Below are 24,465 nucleotides of genomic sequence, written 5' to 3'. Positions count from 1 at the left end.
TGCGTGAAGCAGGTCTGGTGTGTTGCTGAAGATGAGGCTGGCAAAGATCCAGAAACATAGCACAGAGTTTGCAGTTTGCTAACAGGGCTGGTACACCAGGCTTTCCCTGATCTCTCYGGGCTAAACCAATGCAGTGCAGATGCGAGGCATCCTTGTACAGCCACAACTTGCGGTGGTGGCCTAGGACTTAGGGTAGTAAGCAGCTTCCATAATTCACTCCCAGTCTACGTCTCAGTGCAGGTAGCTATTTGGCTTGGTGTGCTTTCGGACAGCAGCTTGATGTCACAGAGAGTTCCTCGCTGTTTGAAAAACAAACTTTTTCTCTCAAAGCAGCTGTCAGTCACTTGTTCCTTTTTTAATAGAAAACAGGAAGACTATTTCAGTTGCCTTTGCCAAAAATGGAGGAATTGCAGGACAAACAAACTGCCCCTGAAAATTCCAGGATTCTTGATCAGCCCTACTTCAGACACTTCACACTCTAGGATTAGCAGGAGGTTTTAAAGCCTAAATAAAAAAGAAAGAATTAGACAAATCACTGTGGCTGGTGCAATTTCAGCAAATGACATCCTAGAAGAATTGCTATTTGCATCTGAACTCAAGTTACCTTTGGTGGAGGTGGAGGTTTGCCTTTGGGAACTGGGAAAGGAGCAGGTTTTCTTTCTGGTGCCTATAATAAAAATATAGTTTAGATGTCTTTATGCTTTCATGTCTAAGCAGCTGCGGAACCTCCTCAGACCTCAGCTGCTGCTACTGTGATCTCATCTATTTACTACAGCATTTTCCGAGTGGAAAAGCTAGGGGTGAATTATGTTAATCTGTCCGCATACAAAAAGGCACAATAGTATAAATATACCAGGGCTGCAGATCTCCTGTTTCAGAAGAGCCCCTAACTATATCAGTGTGTAAATTCATCTGTATCAAGCAACTGTGCTCAGGTAGGCTGCTCAGGAAGCTAAAGYTGATGAGGTGCTCAAGGTACATGTTGAGGAGCGTATCTATAAAGACAATAGAATTTGAATCTGTCCTTACAGTTAAGCCCRTGTGTTTTCTGAGTCCTCATCAGTCTGTCTTCATGCAGGCAGTAGCATGCAGTTAGGTTGCTAGTGTGAGGATTGGTCTTTGACCCTAATATCAGATAGGCAGGAGGCTCAGACACAGAAGTGCTTAACACCCAAGTGATGGATTTTTGTTTCTTTATGTAGGATTTTGGGGGTTTGTTAACAGCAAATGTTCTTCTGATAAAAAAAAACAAACAAACAAAGATGGATTTTTGTTTCTTTATGTAGGATTTTGGGGGTTTGTTAACAGCAAATGTTCTTCTGATAAAAATAAAAATAATAAAAAAAAAAAAAAAAACAGCACATTGATGGAGATCCACTCACAAGTGGCATCTTTAGTGAGTGCCAGATCTTAGCAAAACATCTATTGCAAACATCTATGGTAGCTAAGATGCTCATCATTTRCATCATGATGTTTATGCCTGAAATCTCTGCAGGTGTGCACTCTGTGCTCATGAGGTGTACTTGTGATGGCATACAGGACTCCTTGGCACGGGTTAAAAATATTTGTTTGGTTTAGGATTACATGGCAAAAAAGATGGCTCCTACTCTAAATAACACGTGGTCTGAATGTCTGCCATTTCTTCTTGTATAGTCAGAAACTCAAAATATTAATTGGCATCTGCTTTCRTGCGCAACTCAGGTGAAAGACATGAAGTTTTGAGGATTATACTTACAAAGCTCTCTTCTGTTTGAGAAGTGGCTGGTTTGGTAGGTGGGAYGGGAGGCGGGGGACCTTTTGGCCTTACGGCAGGCTGTTAAAAAGGAGAATAAAAAACATACTGCCTGTGTATACATATTATGTATATGTGTATCAGCACATTCCCCTGAGAACATGTGCAGGCTTGTGTTCTGTGTAGAAAGTGTGTTAAAATAGCACGCATGCATTCATTTCAGAACAAACCCACACTTAAAAAGCTCATTAGTGTATTCCTGGCTGCACTGAGAAAAGGAAGAATTTTGCTACATTAGGATTTGTTAGGCTTTTTTTTTATGATCTTCAACAGCATTTTTATTAATACCTCACACCTGAAAACATGTCTTTATAACTTTGTCCTTTTAATTCCTATGTTTTTAATATAAACACTTCCAGAGGGGAGCATTCTATTTGACCTGGATTCATATAAATAAAATCAGTAATTTGTATGATATATTCTCTTCATGTAGCTTTAGACATCCAAACCTGCACCCTTGAATAGTGTTATTTATCTTGATTCATGTTTCATGGTGCCTTGAGTTGAAGGTTCATACTTTTGGTTCCAGAACCACATTTCACAGCTTTAAAGCTGTTTATGTATAATTTGGATTCATCTCTGCTCATAATGGGGCCAGTTCTGAAGGAGGGAAGTCATCTGACCATGATACCTCCATATTACGTGTGCTACTGGTCAATAAGGAGACCGCTGGGAAGTCAGATTGCATGGTTTTTGTTGTGCCTTGACTCTGTGAATTTTGCATGTTAGGTCTGGGATGGTTTATGCTAAAGATAACGTACAGGGCTGTATCTGGAGTGCAGTGATTTCTACAGCCTTTGGGACCAGAACACCATTGTGGGTCAGCARTATAGTGTCAGACCTCTGTGCTCTGCCTATCCCCAAATAAACATGAAAGCAAGGAAATTTTTTAGAAGTACTTACACTCTGACGCTGTGGTTTGTTTTCCTGTGGTGGAGGTATGGGAAGGAGAAGTTTCTTGTCATTCATCTGAAAATAGGGAACAATTAGATCTGATAAAGGCCTTGTGACAAACTCTTTTATGTTAGTTTTGCTTACAGCCTTCCACTGCAGCCCACCTGCTGCAGGTCACCCAGGGACCTGGCTTAGTGCCATGTGCTTTACCCACTCCCTCACAGTGCTGGGACTTGCAGCGCTCTCCTCTCAGCACTATATAAGCATTTAGAAAGTCTCCTGGAAATGCAGTGTGCTTTGACTGACAAGTTCTGGTGTTTTGGCCCCTCTGTTGTATTCCTAGGGAGACATCTGCATTGCCCCAGGCAGGCTGTAGGGGTCCCGGCGCCTCCTTGCGCTTACCTTCTGGGCAGATACCACTGGTGCAGGGTGTTCTTGATTCACAAAGACTTGGTTTCTGGCTCCATGTCTCCTTCTGATCTGGCAGCTATGTAAATATAAACATATAACTTACAAACACACATCTTACCCTAAATGAAATTGCTACAGTGAATGCTTGCCTTATTCCTCTTGGCCTGCTGTATGGCCATGTCTTTTCTATCCCCCTCCCTTTTTTTGATTACTGTGGGTTTAATCTTGAGAGCTACGATTTCAAGTATTCAGTCCTCTCCTGATTATAGGATTTATAGAACATCTCGGTAAATGTCCTTGACATCCCAGAGTTCATTCAGAGTCCTTCCAGATGCCCTTCGCCCCCTTTGAAAGCTTCACCCTAAAACCCATCCAGAAGTTGCCTGATTTTAGCTATTTTTTCTCAATGGGGAAAGTGTTTTACCTCTTAAATACTCGGAAATGGATAAGTAACACTGCTGCTACTGCTGTGACAGCAAGGACAACCAACACACCAGCAATGATAGCGAAACCTGTCAGAAAGAGTCAGAAACACAAGTTGCTGTTTCTTGAAAGACCAAGTATTGCTAAGCAGTTTTCCCTTCCCTACCATTGGCAAGGTAATTTTTTCTGCGGCATCTACACTATACTTATCCTCACTGTTGCTCAAGCTTATGGCTTCTTGTCTTGTCACAAATGGTAACAGAGAGGAATTTTTTCTTGCTATTTCTGTCATATGTGAAGACTTGTTACTGCCTGAGCTCTCTTTAGAATAAACATATCCAGTCRTTTCCACCTGTCCTCACAGATCATGCTTTTTCATTTCTGTTTGTTCTAGTTACTCTCTTTCTTTAAGGATGAGTACAATACATGCCTTACTTATATAAGGCTTCACAATTCTCCTTCAACAAAGCTTTTCTAAGGCTAAGGCATGATATTGGAGAGTTACTGGTGCTCTAGTGGGTGTGCAGAGAAGAGAAAGATATATAATAGCAAAGGCTCAGAAAGCATTCTTTTCCCAACCATGTGGAAGTTACAGAAAGTATTTTTCCCATAAGGTAGATCAGGAAAAGGTCAGTTCTATGCAGGTGATAAAGAAATCACCTTGCCGGCCTCCCTCGCAGCAAAACCTCTGGGGAGCTTGCCTCTGCAGAAATTTGACAGCAAGCTAATATGGTGTATTTGTTATCTCAGGATGGAGAAAGACAAAGCCTGCCATGCTATTTATATCTTAGATGTATCAGTTTCATCAGATTATAAAGAAAATAGCTTGCTCTAGTCATTCATGCAATCTACAGTGACTCAAAAAGGTGCAGAAATCAGGGACTTACATGTGCCATATTTGCAAAGACTGACAGTACAAGTAGTGCTGTCTCACTGGAGTTAAAGAAACTTTCATTTCAATCTGTTTTTGGCAGAGCCTGCTGAATCTGTGGCTGTACAGTACTCACTGGTAACTGCTGTCGAGCTGTCACAGTTTGGTGGTGCCCATCCTTCTTCACACTGGCATTGCAACTCATGGTCACACACCTAGGGAAGCATAAAGCCAGGATTATACTCAGGGTGGAAACCTGAGTGATGGTGATGTAATAAAATTTCAGTGGCTCTGGATTAGCCTCCTGATAARATTACTGAAGTTAGGTCTAGAAACTCCCTCTCTTTTCCCTTGGACTAAAATGTAACAGTTGTAATAACAGAGCTTCTTTTACACAGTGGAAGACAGGCCTGTTTGTCTGCTATCTTGTGCCTTTTTTGCAGATATTTTTGCAGTGGAAGCTACAGCATAACACACATAGCAGCAGGCTTGAAAAATAATAATAATGCTATCAATGAGGTCCATAGCTGATTTGCATCAACTTGTTTTCTTAAGATTGATAGCATCAAAAGCTCCTATCTTACCGCATGTCCGGTACACTTGGCAGAACAGTTGGTGGATCTGAAGGCATCTTCAACGTAGACACATTCTCCATTGCTGCACACCTGAAACATGCATGGCGCATGGCACATGTCATCCAAGACAAGTGGCTTTCAGAACATTCTGAGCTTTCTCATTATTATGCGAAGTGATGAAGAGCGAAAGGAGGCATAGAAACAGGTATGCAAATCACCCAAACCCACATTAAAAGTTTGATACAATTTCAGCCTTTGGATATTTCATAACACTGCTTTCTGACCTTCTTCCATCCTTCACCATTTTTTCCTCAAACCTCCTCTAAGTAGAAATGTATAGCAAAGAAATGTGGACATAGCAGTCAGTGATGCTTAGCACATCCATTAGGGAAATAATTGATTAAAATAGTAATGTATTTGTGACCTTTTAATCTTTCAGTGCAAAAGTATATTTCTGCTGCCACATACATTCCTATCAATGAAAAATAAGCAAAACAGCAGTCAAGCATAAGGAAATGAGAAGGATAACAGTTTCCATTTGCGTCTCAACTGATCTGTACTAGATGTAAGGCAGAAAGTATAGCAAATCAGATCACAAGTATAACGTCCGCCTCAGTCTTCCCTGTTTAAAATCTTTCTTGTCTGGCAAAAGTGCTGATGATGTAAGCAAGACTGAAAGAAGAAATAGGATAAAAGCTTTCTTCCACTAACCATTCCATTCCCACACTTGGTTCCATTGAGAATCATCCCTGGATCTACTTCTCCCTGGCTTGGAAAGCTTGCTTTGCATGATTCAAAAGTCACCAGGTTCCCGTAAAGAGGCATATCCTTTCCCCCAGCACAGAACAACTTCCCACACATTATATCTCTGCAAGGAGAGCAAGAGTTGCTAGAACAATGACATGGCACAGAAAAAAATCTTGAGCTGTTTGCTCCTCCAGTTTGAAATCGCTGTGTCCATACAGGAACTCCAAAGAAGCAACTAGAGGTATGAATTTTGGCCTATAGTGATTTGAGGCCAGTTTATGAGTAAAACATGTCAGATTTTTTACTTCTATTGAGGTTACTAAGGAGCCTGACTTATTTTGCTGAAATGAGGTTCACCCAAAGTTCAAGTTCCCTGCCCAAAAATTCCCTTCCATTTCCTTATCTACACATGCATGTGCACATATGCAGAGAGTCATCTTAACAAGCAGACTTGCACAGGTATGTACATGCATTCGTTTTTACTCAGGGTGATCTTGGGACAGTTTCCTTTGTTTCCTTCTTTGTGTAAGAACACTATTTGGAAATCAGATTCCTCTTCAAAATTGTCTTTATTGCAACTCAAACTGAAGATGAAAGAAAAGGCATACATGGATATATGTGCCATCTAAAATACAGTGCTCTATGCTTTTGTCTCTTAATTTGAATAGGAATGATCTCTTTTCCCAGATCCTAGCGAATTTAACACCACAGTCCTGTAACATGGTACTTACTTTTTCTTACATGGAGAGTGACTACCTTTTTCTTTTCTGCAGTATCCATAATACACCCCTTTCTCATTCATCCGGTAACAGGAAGCTGCACCTTCAGTAGCCTCTATTGAAAAGGAAAGCGAGATATGCAATTATATCAAGAGCTTAGGAGAAAAGCTGTAATTAGGTTAGATTTCATCGTGTTTCTGTGTGCATAAAGCAACACCTATCCTGTGGGTTTTCTATAGCCCATACAAACCTGCCTAAGGAGAAGGGACACAGTCAGAACTGGAGAAGAAGGTAAGCCATCTCATGCCTTAAAAAATAGGAAGGTATGCAAAGGGGAGGGATATTTTAAGAGTGCCGTCATATTCTGCAGGCTCCATGCTTTTGGAAACAAATGCAAATTTTAACTGAAAAATATTGAATAGCAGTGATAGTCCTATTAATAGGAAATTTGAACATTCATTTGAAATATAGGTGTATTCTCAATCTATAAAACGAAGAATTCCACCTTCACCCAGCGTGATTGCAAAGTTATCACCATTGTGCAAAAGAGGAATTAGCTTGCCACTTCCCTTTTCCTCTAGAAATAGATTGTATGATGTGGACTTCAGCTCATTTAATTAYAATCACGTATAATGTAAACATAAAAATAGTAATTAAGTATATGCTACAAACTAGAACTCAGTTATATAGACCTACTATTCCTGATAACAGAAAGATCTTTGATGATTTGACATTAGGCAAAGTCTACCTTTGTCTCTTTCTTTGACTAGACAGCCTTATGTTTTTCAATGCCAGCTTGTACTCACGTGGTCCAAAAGAAGCTTTGCACTGGTTTTCCCGGGTGGGACAACCTCCCATGTAGCAGTAACCTTCGCCGTAGTTGCAAGGATATCCGTTCACACGGAACCGATCCGGTGGGCACTTTGCAGAAAAGCCAGTGCACATCTCAGCCAGGTCACAGTCATGCTTAACTTCGCGACAAACAGCTCCTGGTTTTTTATGCTGAAAGGAATGCTGTGTTTAACACACCGCTTCTCCATGCCTTTTAAATATCACACTAAATGAGAAGACTAAAATGAGGGGATTTAGAAAGAGTCCCACTCTTTCTGTACAAATTATATTAAAGGCTATGTCCTTATCTAATGTTGATTTGGTTACGCCTGTTTACAGTATTGTGGCTTRGCTGTGCCTCAGTTGTTTTTCCAGGAGAAAATGTGAAAAAATCATTTCACCAGGATGTTGAAAGATTGTAAATCAATAGCTGTAGGGTAGTCTGGGATGGGCAAAGCATGCTTCTCATTACTGTGCTGTGTCAGTAATTACAAACAATGGCAGTTAATTCTCTTGAAAGATGTACTTCTGCATTTTCAAGGCCAAAAATATAATCCAGAAAACATAAGAGAAGTTAGAGGGGAAAAGAAGTCTTACTTGGCAGTTCTCACAGCACTCCCCATGAGCACACTGAGAACCTGTGGTCAGTTTGCATGTCTCAGGGTTGCAGCAGGCATTTGTGCATTCCTGTGACAGAATCAGAGAGGAATCAGAGCTCTGATGTAGTGCTTCACATTTTGGGTCCCATCTTTACTTTATTCTTAATGTACCATCCTGCTCAGGTTATTGAGAGAGAAAAGGATAGATTGCACCTGCCCATTGCTTCTCTGAAAACTGTTTTTGCTACAAATTGTGTCAGTCATTCTCAGCTAGCTCATGCGAGAGTATGAAGTATGCTTGATTATGAAGTGCAGATGTAAGTGATGCGGGTGAATTGCTCATTTCCTCTCAGATGATTTGATGTGGAGAGCTCTTCCCCATTCGGAGTTCCTCTGTCTGCACAGTAAGCTTCACCACATTGTGCAGTCTACCCTGCCATGATTCTGCCTGCACGCTATAGGGATGACTACATTGCAGATCAGCAATTTGGTGACCACAGTTGCTGCAGAAATAGTTCAGCTAGCTTTGAACTGGCTATCTTGGATACTAACAAAAGCCAGCTATTACACAGCCTGAATTTTTGCCTCTTCCAAGTATTATTTTATTCAAAGTTATATGTAGATACCTGAGGAGTTCCACAGTCACATTCTTCCCCTTCTTCCACAAAGCTGTTTCCGCAGATTGGAGGGGCTACGATGTTACTTATATCTGGGGTGTTAGTTAAGCATTTTGGCATGTCATTCAACATGTATTTCTCAAAATCTTGGAGGCTGCATGAGCTGAATTTCTGGGGGATTATAGAACTATATTGAGAAAGCAGAAGGAATTATGTTAGAATTGGCATAGACAAGGAGAAGCAGTACCACTTAGAAGAGAAATGAACAAGTGACTTTGCCCTAAATTGTTAGATACAGCCATTTTTCTAAATACATAAATTAATAAATACAATCCAGTCTTGCAGTTATAATAGAAAAACAGTGGAAACAAACACATTAGATGGAAAAAACAATAGAGTAAACGTAAACACTGCATATAAAAAAGTCCACATCCCAAAGATTTAAGTAAGGCCTATACAGATCATATCTGGGTGGTTCAGGCGTTAGGAGTTTTCCATTGGGCTGTCTAGCAGAAGCTGAAGGTGTTTAAAAACAGATTAAAGTTCACCTGAACTGCTCAAATGAATATTTATTGAAAGTGCAAGCACRTAGTGTGATTTTCACAGGAAATATCTTTAGGCTGGAGAAGAGACATATACTTTAGATGAATCTAAAAGTCATGCTGTTATCATTTTAAGGAAGAAGTAGATATTGTGATTATTTATAGCATAATATGAAGAACCTTCCATGCATGCAAAGTAAGGGCTTCCCAAAAGTGACTAATGATTTTTTTTTTAGGTGTCCATCTAGAAATGTCTTACAAGAGCTTGGAACTCAGAATGGGATGCCCCTCACTTTCTGGGTTTTTTTCTTTTTTCTTTCCTTTTGTGTATTTGAATGTCAGAGGACAAAAATAACTACACCATTTAGGAAATTGGCAGCTTGTCCAAAGCCCATCACTAACTGCCCCCAGGCATTAAAGTACTTCCCTTCTTTGCAAATGCCTACCTGACAGTATCTGTCATGATACAAACTTTGGCATTACACGTGCAGGCCTTGGTGTCATGACTCATGCCTAGGTTATGACCCATCTCATGTGCCATGGTAGCTCCAACTGCAATTTCATTTCTGTTATGATCCTGTGGAAATGAGAGCAGCCTATTATTTCCATGAGCATTTTAGAACAAAGGAACATCAGGAAAACCATGTGGTTAAGAAATAGGACAATTCTACTTCAAGTGAAATTATCCATGCCACTACACAAGGCATTAATCTGTCAGTCAATCCAAGCTCATACATGCATCTATTCCACAGTTAGTCTGGATTATGTATAATAGCTTAAGACTGAGATCATACCACTAACCAACATAAGTAAAATAGTATAATTGTTTTCTAAGTAAACATGAGGGAATTGGGCAGCCAAGTAACAACTGAATATTAAGGGGAACTGAATATCTAAACCTCCTAATCCTCTCTTTGGATAGTTGTTTGTGTGCTTTGGATAATTACATGGGTGTGATGTTTTTATTGCTTGTTACGCCAAGGTAACTTTTGTATGTGATGTTGTGTGTGCAGCAAATGGAAAGGTGGAAGCTGTGCTCCGTCTTCACTCTTAGCTTGATATTTTGTGCTGTTTGGTAGGAGTAAAGAAAGGAAAAATCATGCTCTTTTGAGAGTGAAATCAAATGTATAAATAACAGTCAATTCTGGAATGGCCTAAAGCATAAGCTTGCATACTGATCGTACTCGTCCATCATGGCATTGCAAATCCTCCTGCTGCTGCAGAATGCATACCCCCACCTTGAGACGCATTCTGGTTTCACAGTCAGCTGTGGATTTCTGAGAAAGCTGGAAGTTCACATTGTGGGTCAGTCCACTTACCAACAGCCTGTGCCTAGGAAGGTGGGCTCAACAGTCAACTTTCTCAGTGTTGTGGTAAGCTTTTGGATCTATGTCCCTATTTAGGCTAAACTTTAAGTGGAATGGCTTAGTCTTTTGTAATTAAGTGACTAAATTGGTGATTTGTATTTTGACAGATGCCATCATTTACTGCTCTCTTAAATCTGTTGGAGAGGAGGGTATTCCTGCCCTCTTCCTTTAGGCACGGGGAACCCTCTTCAATAGAGGGAAGCTTAAGTTGGAGGCACAGAATCACTTATATCTCTACTGTGACTATACAGGAACCTGGTGCTTCAAATATAGATGTCTGAGCTGGACACTGACATTTAAACAGTGCAAATACTRTGCTTTGTGTGTGCTTTCCTTACCCTCTGCGTTTCATTTAAAATAAAACCTCTGGCCATGAATTTCCACAGCCTAATAAAGTAATGATACGAACCAGACAGGGAACTGAAAATGTCACACACCTAATAATTTTCTTAAACATTCTCTGTTGGTTGAGTAAAAGACAAGGAAAAGCCTTTAAAAAAATACAGTAAACAAGAACAAATCAGACCTGAATAATACCTGCAGAGTATACATCACTGCATATGGATTTTAGAAAGGCTAGTCCAACCGTTGTGCCCTCAAAGTCAAACCCTCTGTAAGAAAGAAAAAAGGTGGAATGAAGTGCACTAATCTGTCATCGGGAAGTACATATGAAATCGTTGTCAGCTATGTTAACAGAGCTGAAGGCTTTAARGATAGGCTCATTTCCGTCTCTGGTTTTCAACTCCTGACTTAATATAATATTTAGGATGTACTTAAAATCGCTGCAAATCAGAACACAATTAAATGCACATTTCATTTTAAATGTGTACTTGAATTCCATTGCAGTTAATAAGATTTAACCACCTGTTTCAGTGTAAACTGCTTGATGAAGTGCTTTAGACATAGTAAAGTGCTTTCATGAATCAGGGCCGTTGCACTTGAGCCAGAATAGTGAACTGAGCGCTGGTTTAGTTTGGCAATCTGTGTTTCACAGCCATTAAACTTCATGCCATGGCTCCTTTGATGGTAAGACTAAAGCACTGCAGTCTTCAGGGCACTCAACTATTTTGTGACCAGAGTGAGGAAAGGGAGAGACTGAGGTATAACCAATGTCTATGTTGCCTGTTTTTGCTGGGATTCAGATACAAACATTAGACACTATGTCCTAGTATTACATCCTCATGGGTAATCCATGCTCCATGAAGCAAGGAGAAGCAAGACATCAAACCAGCATTTCATCCTTTAGTCCTATAATTAGTACAGCTCAGTACTGGAAAGCACAAAATCCGGTTTATTATCTCAATGGGTTGGTGGCCAATTTTTTAAGAACTCATTCCTCTAACGTATTTGGAAATGCAAGTAGGAAACAATGATACACACGTGATGAGCTGAGCATTGTCATTTCTCTTCCTCTGTAATAACTCTGACCGACGCCACTTTGAGAAGCTGTCTAGAGTGGAACCCGCCACACGACTCAAGAGGCATTTATTGTTATCTGTCCAGATTTCTAGGCCAATTAATGCCACGTAGATATTTATGGACTTGAAAACCTGCAGCAGAGAAATAGCATTGCTATAGTAAAGAAGTATATTGTATAGACTTGTAAAGACACATCTTTATCCTGGTAATTATTCCATGTTTGTCACTAGCAATGTGGTCCACTCCAAGCCATGTTTAAGTTTTTCCCCACTTTGAATTTGCAAAACAAAACAAAACAACAACAAAAAAGTCAGCCAGAACAAGAAATCCTCTTTTCCTCCAATATTAAACCAACTATAAAAATGGCTTAAAAACTTTGAAAATTCCAACATTATTTTTGAATAAATTTGAATTGTGAAAGAAATCAAGAATCAGTTCATTCTTTTCAAAGAAGTGATTGCAAGGTGAAATAACATCGGAGAATATGGCAGCATTTATATCTACTTTCCACTCAATTTGCCTAATACAAAAGAATACACAAGGGCAGTGTAATGGARAAATGCATACTCTCTATGACTGTTTGTAGTGGGAAACATTGTGGACTGTAAGTTGTTAGTCTGAAATTGTGTTTCTGTTGCTTTTAGATATGCAGTGGGACATATTCTTAAATATTTTTCCCAGCAGATAGATTTGTTTCATAAATGACAAGGAAGTTGTTATCCTTTCCTAAATTTATTAATTCATGAAGCTTGCAACAGAAAAAAGTATACTTTACTCCAATTTCACTTAGCTGTATTTGCTCTTACCGTGTTGATGTAGTTGACTATTCCGAATATCCTTTCTCTTACAGCTTTAACATCTTCCTTATACTTCTTATACTGAAAAAGTAAATATAGGGTGTCAGGAAAGGAGAGGGAAAAAAAGGTGATTTATAGAAAAGAAAAGGAATACTTCACTGAAGACTACATTTCTAGCCACACCATATCTGATCTATTTATTGTTATCTTCATATTTATTATTTTATCAGACAGTGTATTTCAAAGCCTGGAACAAAGAGACAGGACAAAGTGTAAGCATTGATATTATTTTATTTATACTCGATTTTATGGAGATTCTAGGTCAGACTTAAGTGTATCTGGACCTGCCTAGGATGGGGGCACATCACCTATTTATAACTGAAATCAATTCCTCTTGTAGTGCTGAGGAAGCTTAGGCTCATAGCAAGCATGGATAGCTCAACTGTGAGCATGCAGTAGCTATAAGACTCAGATTTTGCTGCAGCTAGGATCACTCTCAAGCTTAAAGGTAAGCCTGTGTGTGAGCAGGATTAGGCCATTTTTGAATGTACATCTGTGTTTAACATGCAGAACAGGGCAATCACTGCACTGTGAGTTCCTCCCTGACCCTGGCTGTGTGGGCCCAGTCTTTCAGATGCTGACATGACACATGGATCTTCCACAGACCCTACAAACTAAACTAGCTTCCTGGCGGGGTCAGGAAGTGCCAAGGTCTGAAATATTGCTGGTGTGAGAGAGAAGGATGCTGAGGTGTTCTCTTAACAACTGGTGTCGTCCCCCCTCCCCCGTCAACTGACCATTGCTATGGGGCCTAAAGGCCTAGAAATCAAATTGGAAACCTCCCCTTAGCTATAAAACAACTGATAAGTGGGGTATGTTTTCATCCAAAAAGACATTAAGACACTTCCCCCCACACCACCCCAGAAAAACAGCTATTAAGTCCCTGATTGTGATGAATACCTTGCCATCTATTCTGAATTCTTGTCATCTCCAGGTGGGATTTTCTAAATCACTTGATGTTAGGAAATCATATTCCTAATCAAAGTCTGTGGTAAAGCATACTTGGCACTGTAATTGTAATAGGAGTCCAGGGATATGAGTATTTGGAAAGGTCGCCTCTAAAGGGTCAAAAGAGATTTCTCARCGCTCAGAATGTGTTTCAGTACTCACCACAGCGTTGTCTGCAACTATGTAAACTTCCAGATACTTTTTTGCTTTCAGATAGGCTTTCATCTAAAGAAAAGATGCATTTTAAATGACTTCAGAGCTTGTTTCAGTCTCAATCCTTTCAATTTCAAAACCATGTGTTAGTTATCAGGGTATTTCTTTAGCTAAGTCATTTAGAATGGGAATGTCTTATTTTAAAAAATGATGAATGGTAGGYTATTTATTAAAAAGTATTTAAATATTTTAAGATGCACATGGGCACCTGTTAGTATGTGCAGGTGAGCTTAACTCAGGTGGAAGCTCTATTAACTTCAGATCTCTGAGCACTGGCGCATTTTGATCTGGTTGTTTAATACCTGAGTATGCCTCACTGTTCACCATGCTTCTCTTCTCTAGGCACCACCAGACAAAGTGGGATTTACGCCGGTCATGCAGCTCTCCTATGGTTTCAGCTTCTTTTCTGATTTATACTCACTTCTGGATCACTGCTGGTTTTGAAGATCTCAGTGGGGTCCTTTGATTCCAGTTCCCAGGTACTATTGGTTACGCCACAGGTTTTTATGGACTTGTCTTCAAGTTTCTCGTATTCATAGACTGCATGTTCTTCTCTGTCTGAGGTTCCCAAGGGTTCAATAAGGTATTTCTGACCGTGGGTCTCAAAATATCCACTATGAAAATTTTCTGTAGGTTAGACTGTGATCTTTCAAATCCATAGGCCAGAGTCAAGATAGCAACATTATATCTAACAGCATTTAGAATAAGCGTAAGGATCATTGCATACCATGCAATATGATATGGCAGCATGCAGGCAGAATATACAATAACTTAAGGATAGAAATCAAAGTTGCTGAGTCAGTTGGAAGTTCTGGTTGATCAAGTGAGGTCTCCAAGCAGGAGACTGTCAGTCAACAAGAAACTGGATTAGGAATTAATTAAATTTAAATTTGGAATTTTTGTACTAGACAGAAATGACTGAAAAGTGAATTTCAGTTCAGTGAGGAACCAAAGATATTATATCATCTTTAATAGAGATGACAGGCTGAAATATTTAAAGCAGCTGAGAGTTTTGAGTCATTTTTGATCCACAAATGTCAAAATAAGCATTCTGGGTTAACATGTAAACTTGACATGCAATGCTAGATCTATTCCCAAAGTCTGGATTTTGGCAAAACCCCATTATCCATTGGGAAAATGTTGTGCTCCAGCTTCTCAGACTTAGTGCTGTCCTCTTGCTCTTTCACACTATGTCACTGTGGCTTCCATGATTAGAAACGAACAGTTTTTTTAGCTGATCTTTTTGAGCAAACAGTTAAACTTCCTGAGCCTGTAACTGCTTTAGCATGGAAAATAATATGACCTGAATTGTCATATTGACAGCTAATTGACAGCTGAAGTGTCAWTGCTGTTTCCTGCAGCTTAGAAGCATCATTTCCAAATATCCACTAAAAGCAATTCCAAACACTAGGCCATATGACCTGATCTACTATGAAATCATTCGTATATATTTAGTTATATAGATGTTCCTTTAGCTTCTAATTTATATGCTCTGGAACTGAAATAAAAAGGTAACTTTTCCTTTGTTTCCTTTATAAACTAGTTTCCTTGTAATCATAAATAAATGATAATACCCATTTATACAGCCTTACTCTCCCCAAGACAGCTTAAGTTTTTATATCATACTGTTTCACAGTACTGGATGTAGCTTAAGATGTAATTTGGAAAATTTAGCCTTACAGAGTATGTGTAGTCTGCTACTGTTACCCTTTGAGAACCAAACCTCCATCTTACCTTAAACCTTTGCAAGCATTGATACTTGCTATTGAATCAGCATCATTTTGAATATAACCTTCATAGTAACAATGATCCTATTTGGAAAGAAAAAATACATTGTCAAATTGGGCCATATCTTATTGACTGCAGTAAACTGGCCTAATGCTTTTCAAAACTTGGCTTTTATGCATCCTGGATTGATTTGCCTTCTCTTTCTCTAGCTTAGCAACATCTTTCTCACATTCTGTGTTTTAAGCACATTTAAGGTGATCTCAAACTTAAGCATCTGCTAAAAACTTGTGAAAATAAGAATATGCAGATTCTCTGCTCAAAAGTAARCATGTACTGATGTGCTGTGCTGAATTAAGATCCATACTGAATTATTTTATTGTGGGAAACATCCTTTAACATTAATCCAACAATTAAATGCATTAACTTTGATGAGATTGAAATATATACATTATATTAAAACATATGCTTATGGGAAAAGTTTTCATGACGCTATTGATTTAGGGATCTGAGTTCTAATGAGCATTTCTGTATTCAAAGAGAGTTCTAAGTCACTGCAGTATTGTCGAAAATTTTACCCTTAATGTTTTCCTTAGATTTCTTAATAGAGGCCTGTAAACCAGTATTCAAATCTGCATGTAATGTCTTTTCACATGGATTTTTGATTTCACTTTACCATTTCTTTAATCTTCCTTCCACCTCAATGTGCCAACTTTCTCACAGTGAAAGAATCGTTCACAAAGTGAAAATTACTAGAAACAAAAAATGTTGAATTACTATCCTTCTCTTAAGGATGCAAGAGAAACAACTAATGAGATCGTAATGAAGTGGTCACAATGTAGGAATTCCTTATTCAGCAAGCTGCATAGCCAGGCCTGTCTGAGATTATCTTCAACTAGATATAGGTGCTATTTACTCTTCACAGGATCCTTTCAGGGAGTGAAAGTAATTGGAGCAATCAGAGTTTGTCTCTGTTTTACAAAAAGCAACCCAGAATTCTTTACACATGCTTATTTCACCTGAGATTCTCCTGTTCCTGCTAATCACCCTGTGGCAAAGATTATTAGATTTTGTATTCCAAATTGCATACATTAAAACACATGGCATGACAATTGACAAAATGCTTCAAATGAAGGCTTTGTTGAAGAGCAATGGGATAAGACCCATCAGCACATTGTTAATTAAAAAATRACTTAGATGGTGATTTCCTTTATGCCTGTATCTGAGTATCTGATTTGTCATGGTTCAGAGAAACCACCTGGGTAACCTGTAATGGATTTGCTGTGAGCGTGGGTGGTGGGGGAAGCCAATGAGGGAATGTGTGTTTATCTGAATCCGTGATCTCACCGAGATTAGTGTGTAAAAGCAGTCCCRGAGCTGCACAACATGAGCAAAGTCAGGAGGTCCAAAGCAGTGGAATGCTTATTTTGACCTGGCTCCGCTCCCTTTCCTCATGAAAGAGCAGAAGATGTGTTCATCAGCCCATGAGCTGAAAAGTGCTTTTCTTTTTGAAAGCAAAATGTATGTCTGATTCTTAACTGGTGTAAACCAGTGTAGCTCCACCAAAGTCAAGAATCATTCTCCCTTGTCCCTTCACAGGCATCCTAAATTATACTACTTAGTCCCTGGACTTAAAACCTATTTTTTTTTTTCCTAACCCAGTTTGTGCTGTTCTTTCATGGACCCGTGAATCTCATACAGACCTCCTGAAAACTGCAAGTATGGGGAAAGAAACCTTTGTTTGCTACCTTGATCTGAGGGCTTGTTGTTATCTGTCGACCATCATCTGAGTAAATTGTTTCAGTATAGTCTCTAGCTAATAGATGCCTGCAAAGAATAAAGTGCAGTTATTATTCAAAACACTTAAATTGGAGTAATCTAGAAAAGAGGCAATTATATAGCACACAAAGCACTTAGGGAATTCAAGTTATTTTTAGTATCAAAAGACTAGGGAAGCAAGGCTGCTGGGTGGATAATTGTGCCTGTTCATAATACATACTTAAACAAAAGGACATCTCTAAAATAAGAACAAAATTAAAGTCTACTTATTTTATTGCTATAAAGTAATCTCCTGGTAGATATGAAAGTAAATGTATGACTGCATATGCAATACTGATCCTTTTTTTTTGGCCTCCAATTTGTGTAGTTGTTTCCAACACTCCACAGTGGGTGTGAAACGTGGTACCATTCTGTTCTCTCTGCCCAGTTCACCCCCACTGATGATAAATAGTTAAGATACAGGTCAACGGATAAGCTGACTCACTTACTTCKTGTGTGCCTGTGCATGCATATATCTGTATATGTGCACACGCTCACAGATATGTATTGCGATCACACTAGCATATGTTTTTAAGATTGTCCAATCCTTTTTCTCACAGATTTTTTATAACTTTACTAACACAAACTTTCACCTTTATAGTCATTCTGTCTGAAGATGACTTTTCTTTTTTATCTATAAAAACTCTATTCTTGGACACATATGTGTTCTGCACCCTAAAAAGATGACATCATATCTATGAGATAGATTACTATAATTCTGCCACCACTAGAGATGATGCCTTTGGGTTTCTTGTTAACATACACATTTGTGATTGCTTTTGAAGAGCTGATCCTCAAGGCTCTATGCACAGCAGCTCCTATCCAGCAGAGCACTTAAGTAAGACTACAGCCCTGGCTTAAAGTTAAGTGAGARCTATAGTCCTTCTGAAGCCAGCACCGAACCAAGTCTCCATTCATTTTTGTTTGGACAGCTATTCCAAACTGCCACAGTTCCATTTCTTTTTAAAGAGTGGGATCTAGCACAATATAATTCCTTCCCTTCAGATATTTAGATTAGATTTAAACTGGGGCAAACATTTTATTATAGTATATATTTAACATGAACTGATTATAGCATCACTGTATTTACACAGCCATTAGAAATACACCTATTAAAACAGACTTCTTTGATACCATGTCAAATATAGTAAAGCCAGAAAGCAGAAAATCACAGCTGTGCTTTGTTTTGTGTTTGCTCTGTATAGTATTGGACTTTTTTGTATGTTCTGTAACAATGCCCACTGCTTCTCTATGCCCTCTGCATGGCCTGTTTAAGTGCTGTTAATCTCTTCAGCCAAGGAGGCGAGCTTTCTTCACTTTCAGTTCCCATAAAATATTTTATGTAAGTGCCAGTATATATTAAAATATATATAAAAAAAGTCCAACAGCTGTAGTGTTAAGTTAGGGAGTGTTAGAAGCCTTATTATTGAAGATAATTGTATTTTTTGTTCCTATTTTCCATTTTCGAAGAGGTTACAGAGCCAACACAGACATCCTTGTTTCATGGATATTTTTCTTGTTTTTGTTCTCTGTACTTTCTACCAACAGAGAACAAATAAATATAACTCATAGACAATATACAGACATAGAAAGCTTGTAAACTAATATGCAAACATTGAACATCCAGTAGATTTAGCCATTTAGGAAATAAACTGGAGAATAGAGTTACCAGGTTAGGCTAGTCATTCCTTCGTAATAACAGTATATGGCTGCGTAGTTCTTTCAATTTACTGAAGTAAATCATTCCTCCTCTCCTCTCCTCTCCTCCCCTCCACTCCCCTTGGACTTGGAAGTTTACATTTATCAAACTACCTGTTTTGTAGGAACCCAAGTCCTATTTCCTGGTGTACTGAATGCTCTGCAGAACCACTTACAGTGAGGGATAATAATTCAAGCAAAAAAAGGAACTGAACCTACTTATTTTTTTGTAGGTGAAGTATAACTTCCTCTCCGTTGGCTTTGATTCCATACTCCATTGTGTCATCGTATTTTGTCTGTAAACAAATTTAAGTGTTAGAATACAGACTGTTATAATTTCTGGCCTCGCGAAGAGCTTGCTGTTGTTGAGTTGCCAGCTGCATTCTTTTCCTCCTATTCCCACCAAGAATAAGCAGTCTGGCAGTTCTAGAATAAGCAGGAGCTCACTTTGTTTCACAGCTGTTAAATAGAGGAATAAACTGAACTTTGAAAATGCATTCCTGCAATCATAAACACACATCCAGCATATTCAGGAAAGTGCTGAAGTGGATGCTTAACTTCAAAAAGTTTAATAATTTTACCTTGAAATATGTAAAAACATGGTTAGTTTTAAGCATTTGATTTAACTTGCTTCAGATTAAAATATCCATAGTTTACTCAAAATCTGAGTAGTATCAAAAAGTATGTCTGTGCAGAGGTAAAAGCACAGAAGATCCACTAATCGCATACGGGCACTTCCCTGTCTTCCCAACACTTGTCACAGCCTGTCTTTACCAGACAAGGGATCGATATTGCAGACATCCTCTTCAGGGCTCCAGAGTTCCTTCCCCTTGAAAGCCGAGGCTACTCTGACTCCAGAAAAGCTTCCCCATCTCCCTCTCCACCCCCCAAAATAAGAATTATCTCTCTTAATACCTCCTCATTGTTTCTTCCTGCATCTCTTTTATGTATTGTGTGCAGTTTCTGTGGATAAACTACTTCATACTGCTCAACTCCAGGTAATTTCTTGCTTGTGCTCCCTAGGAAGAAACAAATGTATATTTATGCAAACACAGTATTCATTTTTTAAAATAGCATATTTTGCATCTGTCAGGACTTGTTGTTAGGTCYTGTGTATTCATCCGTCTATTGCACCACTCATTTCTTGTGTTTTCCTAGTGCTGGTTCTGGGAAGTGCTCATCTGGTGTGCTAAGCAGTCACCCTCCATGATGTGATCTAACATAAGGTTTGTTGTCATCTGATATTCACACAAGGTGACACACCTGGCTATTTCTAGGTGTCAAAATCTTTTGTGCAATTCCCTTAGGATTTCTTTTCCCAGTGGTAGTGGTTTCTTGTACCAACATGCTAAGCCAGCTGTGCAAGGTGCAACCTTGGCCTTTGCATTCTGCAGACAACCTGAATTAAGTTAATGGTTCTGTGAAATTAATGATTTCCAAACTCTGTCACATGACGATGTACAAGGTAAGATTGCCTCCAGATAGGCAAGTAAGTTCATAGAATTCACCATGAGTCTGGAACAAACTTAGATTTCTCCTTTAGAAGAAGGTTTCAACTTGTCTCACACAAATACTTCCTGGCAGTCCTCCAGTAGACATACTCTTACCTATTGAATCAGATCAAGGGTGACTGCATACTTGTGACAGCAGGACTGGTGAAGGCATTTGAATGAAGCTAGGTAAAAGAATAGGAGATACACTACTGTAGGAAATACCATACTGTATGAAATATGATACTGTAGGTAGACTAAGTAGGAAAATCTTGAAGGTGGAAAGGAATCCAAATTAAATGACTCAGATAACCCTTTTTTACTTGGTTTGTTTGTGAGAAATGCTGTCTGTCTGCAGTGGGCTATAGAGGATGTTTTGGAGGAATATACTGTTTATGAGGAGTGCTTTGATTATGTTTTCTGTTTCCAAGCATGAGTGATTCCTGACAAAATTTTATTTGTGAGTATGTCTTGCAGAGGTGGTCAGTACATGTTGCATCACTTGAAGTTAATGAGAGCAGCTCTCAGCTGGGGATCCTACAAGTGATGTGTTCATTTTTAGCAATGCAACTCTAGGTCTATATGCCTCATAAGCTCTTTAATCTCATACAAAAGGTCATTTTGCCAGAATGGACAAATTCTTGAAGGCTCAGCACTAAACACTAGAAACTGTATTTAAAAGGAAAAAAAAAAAGAAAAAAAAGAAGAAAGCGAGTGCAACTCCTATTTTAATTGTCTGCCTCCAGATGAGATTTTTACAAGAATGTGCCATCCAATTGCTGGAATTTTCTGTATCTGCAACAACAGAACACATGCTCATGCAAATTTTTCCAATCAAATCGATAGGTTAATTCTTCATAAATAGTTTACTTGGTTAAGCCCTTTCCAAAATTAATTGCAGAATGAATTCAGCTTGGCCTTATCTGGACAAGGCTGAGTGCTGTAGAGAAGGACGCGATGATACAGTAGTAATAAACCCTACCAAGTTACCTTGCATCAGCTAAGCAATTGCATAGTACACAGTAAATATCCATGCGTGCCCTGTTAGCAAACAAAAATGCAAGTTTGCTGTTGTAAATAACAATGATGTTTTAAATTTTAAGCAAGTGATCTTTTTTTAACTTTTAGAAAATCTTCTACTTTGCAGGATTTCCCTTCTCTTTAAAGTATGTTGTCATGCAGTGATCAAAGTAATATTTTAGGCCTCTGGAAACAATTCTGTGCCCCAATTTTATCTATCCATTCCTTGATGCAGGCTCTGTTTAGGAGGCAGACTGTAGCCCAGATAGTGCAAATTTAGGCTGGATTTGAACAGGGACTCAGAACTAAACTTGACTTTTTCCTGCAGTAGAATACAAGCAGTATTTCGAGGAAAACAGGTTAGTTTTGTTCTGGAACTAATTGTTCCTTAGAGGCAACTTTTCAATCAACTTGGTATATACTAGCTTCATCTTGCTTTAGGCATTATCTCGAGTCAGTAACTTTTGGGAGGAAGGAGGTTCCTTGGGCTTCATTCAACAGCTACAAAAAGTTCTAATGAGGAACAAATAATCATGTAATTTTCCAAACAACCTAAATGAGGAAGAAATACCATTACAGTGAGGATTTCATTAATAATGAAAATTTGTTTTTATCAAGAGATGAAATACATAACACCTTAAGCATTTGAAATGTGTGCTTCCAGGTATTCTATGCAGATAGTGAAATCACAAAAATACCTGCCTGAATACAAATTACACGTGTGATTATGTATACAAAACCTGTGCATGCTTATGCATGCCACCTTCTGAAAAAATCTGTTCCCTGTTTATATGACTTGAAAGAAACAGTGCGCGTGGAAAGAAAATGAGAGGTCTCTTAAGGCTAAGTTGTTTGAATTTCTCTGCTCACAGCCTAAGATAATAAGGGTGCTAACTATTTTAGTTCAGGTAACATCATTAACAGAATTCAGATAAAACTCTTTCCTTTAATTGCCAAAGCTTTGTCAGTGTAGTAGGTTGTCCCAGTTGGATAAATTCTCAGATCACTTGCAGAGGAAGTACTTTCTTAATTGGCTTGCAAAATGAACTTGTTCTGTGACCAGTTTTAAGCAAGTAAATATTTCTCTGGCTAGAGAATTTAAAGTAATTGCTTTGAATAGTAAGAGAAAAAAAACTCTCTGATTTTAGCAATAACATTTTCTTCRGTTATTTGCTATTCTTCAATATCTGCAGGTTAATAATTAAAAATTTATAAAAGCTATGGAAAATAATCTTAGCAAACATTTATAAAAGAGGAAAAAAAAAATACAAGGACTTACCTTGTCGCAGAAAACATAGCCAAACAACAGAAACAAGAAGTTTATTAGTCATCTCAGTTGCTTTGGTCTAGCAGTGGTCTTTTCGGTCTCGGGAAGTCTGGTTTGCAGCTTATCTGTGTTTTAAGCTCTCCTGCGCAATGAACAGGAGCGAGTGGGTTGTTCAGCTTTATTCTTGTTCCTATATGAGGAAGTGTTTACTGAAGGTGTTGCCCAATTTTCAAGTCACAAAGTGTTGCAGCAAGCGGAAGTTCCTGCTGGTTAGTTAGTGTCACAAGAATTGTAATATATTGATTACTTTTTTGAAATAAGTTCTCCAAAACTGCTCATCAGAGAAAAAATAAGAGACTGGTGTTGTCCAAACGTTCTCTTTATTTAGTCTGGCCATTGAAAAAGATAAAATAGTAACAAGCACTCACAGTGCGTGACACCCTTCCTATGGTATGTCAGCATTTGAATGATGGCCGTTTGTCCATTTGGATGTGTAAAAACCGGATGAAAGTAGCTGGATCCTGGCAAGCAGCAGGCACTACTGGTGGCACAAGGAACAGGAACCAGAGGGCTTGGGTATCACACAGGCAGTCAGGGCTGGCATTACCCATGTGGTTCAGTTCCTGCTGATTACCATTCGATCTGTGCAGAAGGGTAGGGTTTAGAGCACTAGTAAAGGTACAAGTAATGCCGAGTCTGTGAATCATATCTGTAGTATAAACACCATGTATGTCCTTTGCTGCCCCTTCCATCTGTATTAGTAATGTTTGCTTTGAGTTCATGTGGCAGACATCTAACTAAAATGTAATGTGGACAAGTGAGTAATCAAAATATCTGTCTAAATGTCTAGGTAGAAACTTACCATATTAACTTTGCCAGTTGTAATAAAATAGTACTATGCAGTTGTTGCGGCCATAACTATGTCAAATAGAGCTGCTTCATATAAGCACAACTATTTTCATGTGTTAGAATAGCTATTACAGAGCAAAGAACAACTAGATTGGCTCATACTATATCCTCTGTCTGCAGTATATGAGTATAAATTTGTATTAGCTTTACACATTACACAGTAACATGTCATTCATTGCATTCATTTAGAAATATATATATATATATATATATATGTAAATATAAATCTGCAGGAGGATGTTTACTGACATAGCTGAGTCACAAAAATTCCTGCATCTATTAGAAATAGTTATCCAGTAAATCTTACAAATGTATCTCAGGTACATGTTGAGAAGTTCTGATTTTTAAACATTGAAATCTGAAACTGTAAGAACAAGCAGTTCCCCTTAGGTTTAGCTCTTCTTTGCAAAGATGAGAACTTAGTAATAAGACCATTTGCTAATTCTTCAGACTTTCTGGGAGAGGTTAGGTGCAATCAGTTAGCAGGCTTCGACCTTTTACTAAGTATGAAATGATACCAATTAATAACAGTTTGTATCCAAAGCCAGCTTCAATAATAAATTTGTGTGCAAAGCTGGCAATTTAATACTAAAACTTAATTCTAAAACAAAGGCCTAATTCTCTGTTTCTCTTTGCTTTGTTTAAGTGTTACGCTGAGGCTAAGTGATTATAAAATGGATGTAAAATGCTTCTGGATAGAAGCAGAGGAACTT

General features: G+C 38.5%; 1 protein-coding gene across 1 annotated transcript; it reads right to left on the bottom strand.

Moving 5' to 3' along the window:
* Positions 1–453: 453 nt before the first annotated feature.
* Positions 454–22,940, bottom strand: LOC146598054 (zinc metalloproteinase-disintegrin-like NaMP). The gene is made up of 24 exons (XM_085301021.1): positions 22,856–22,940; positions 19,982–20,085; positions 19,286–19,362; positions 17,299–17,377; positions 15,560–15,636; positions 14,247–14,439; positions 13,775–13,837; positions 12,614–12,685; positions 11,769–11,938; positions 10,915–10,999; positions 9,468–9,598; positions 8,489–8,666; positions 7,861–7,950; positions 7,239–7,434; positions 6,445–6,547; positions 5,678–5,834; positions 4,976–5,056; positions 4,528–4,606; positions 3,522–3,609; positions 3,089–3,173; positions 2,696–2,761; positions 1,736–1,813; positions 605–667; positions 454–504 (listed from the first exon to the last, which is right to left on the bottom strand). The coding sequence occupies exons 1-24, from the start codon at positions 22,905–22,907 to the stop codon at positions 472–474; spliced, it is 2,400 nt and encodes a 799-aa protein (XP_085157147.1). The 5' UTR covers positions 22,908–22,940; the 3' UTR covers positions 454–471.
* Between the last annotated feature and the right edge of the window lie 1,525 nt (positions 22,941–24,465).

The sequence above is a fragment of the Rhea americana genome, unplaced genomic scaffold (assembly GCF_003343005.1).
Source record: "Rhea americana isolate MKP2758 unplaced genomic scaffold, rheAme1 scaffold_171, whole genome shotgun sequence".
NCBI lineage: Eukaryota > Metazoa > Chordata > Aves > Rheiformes > Rheidae > Rhea > Rhea americana.
This window is presented reverse-complemented; position numbering and strand designations above follow the sequence as displayed.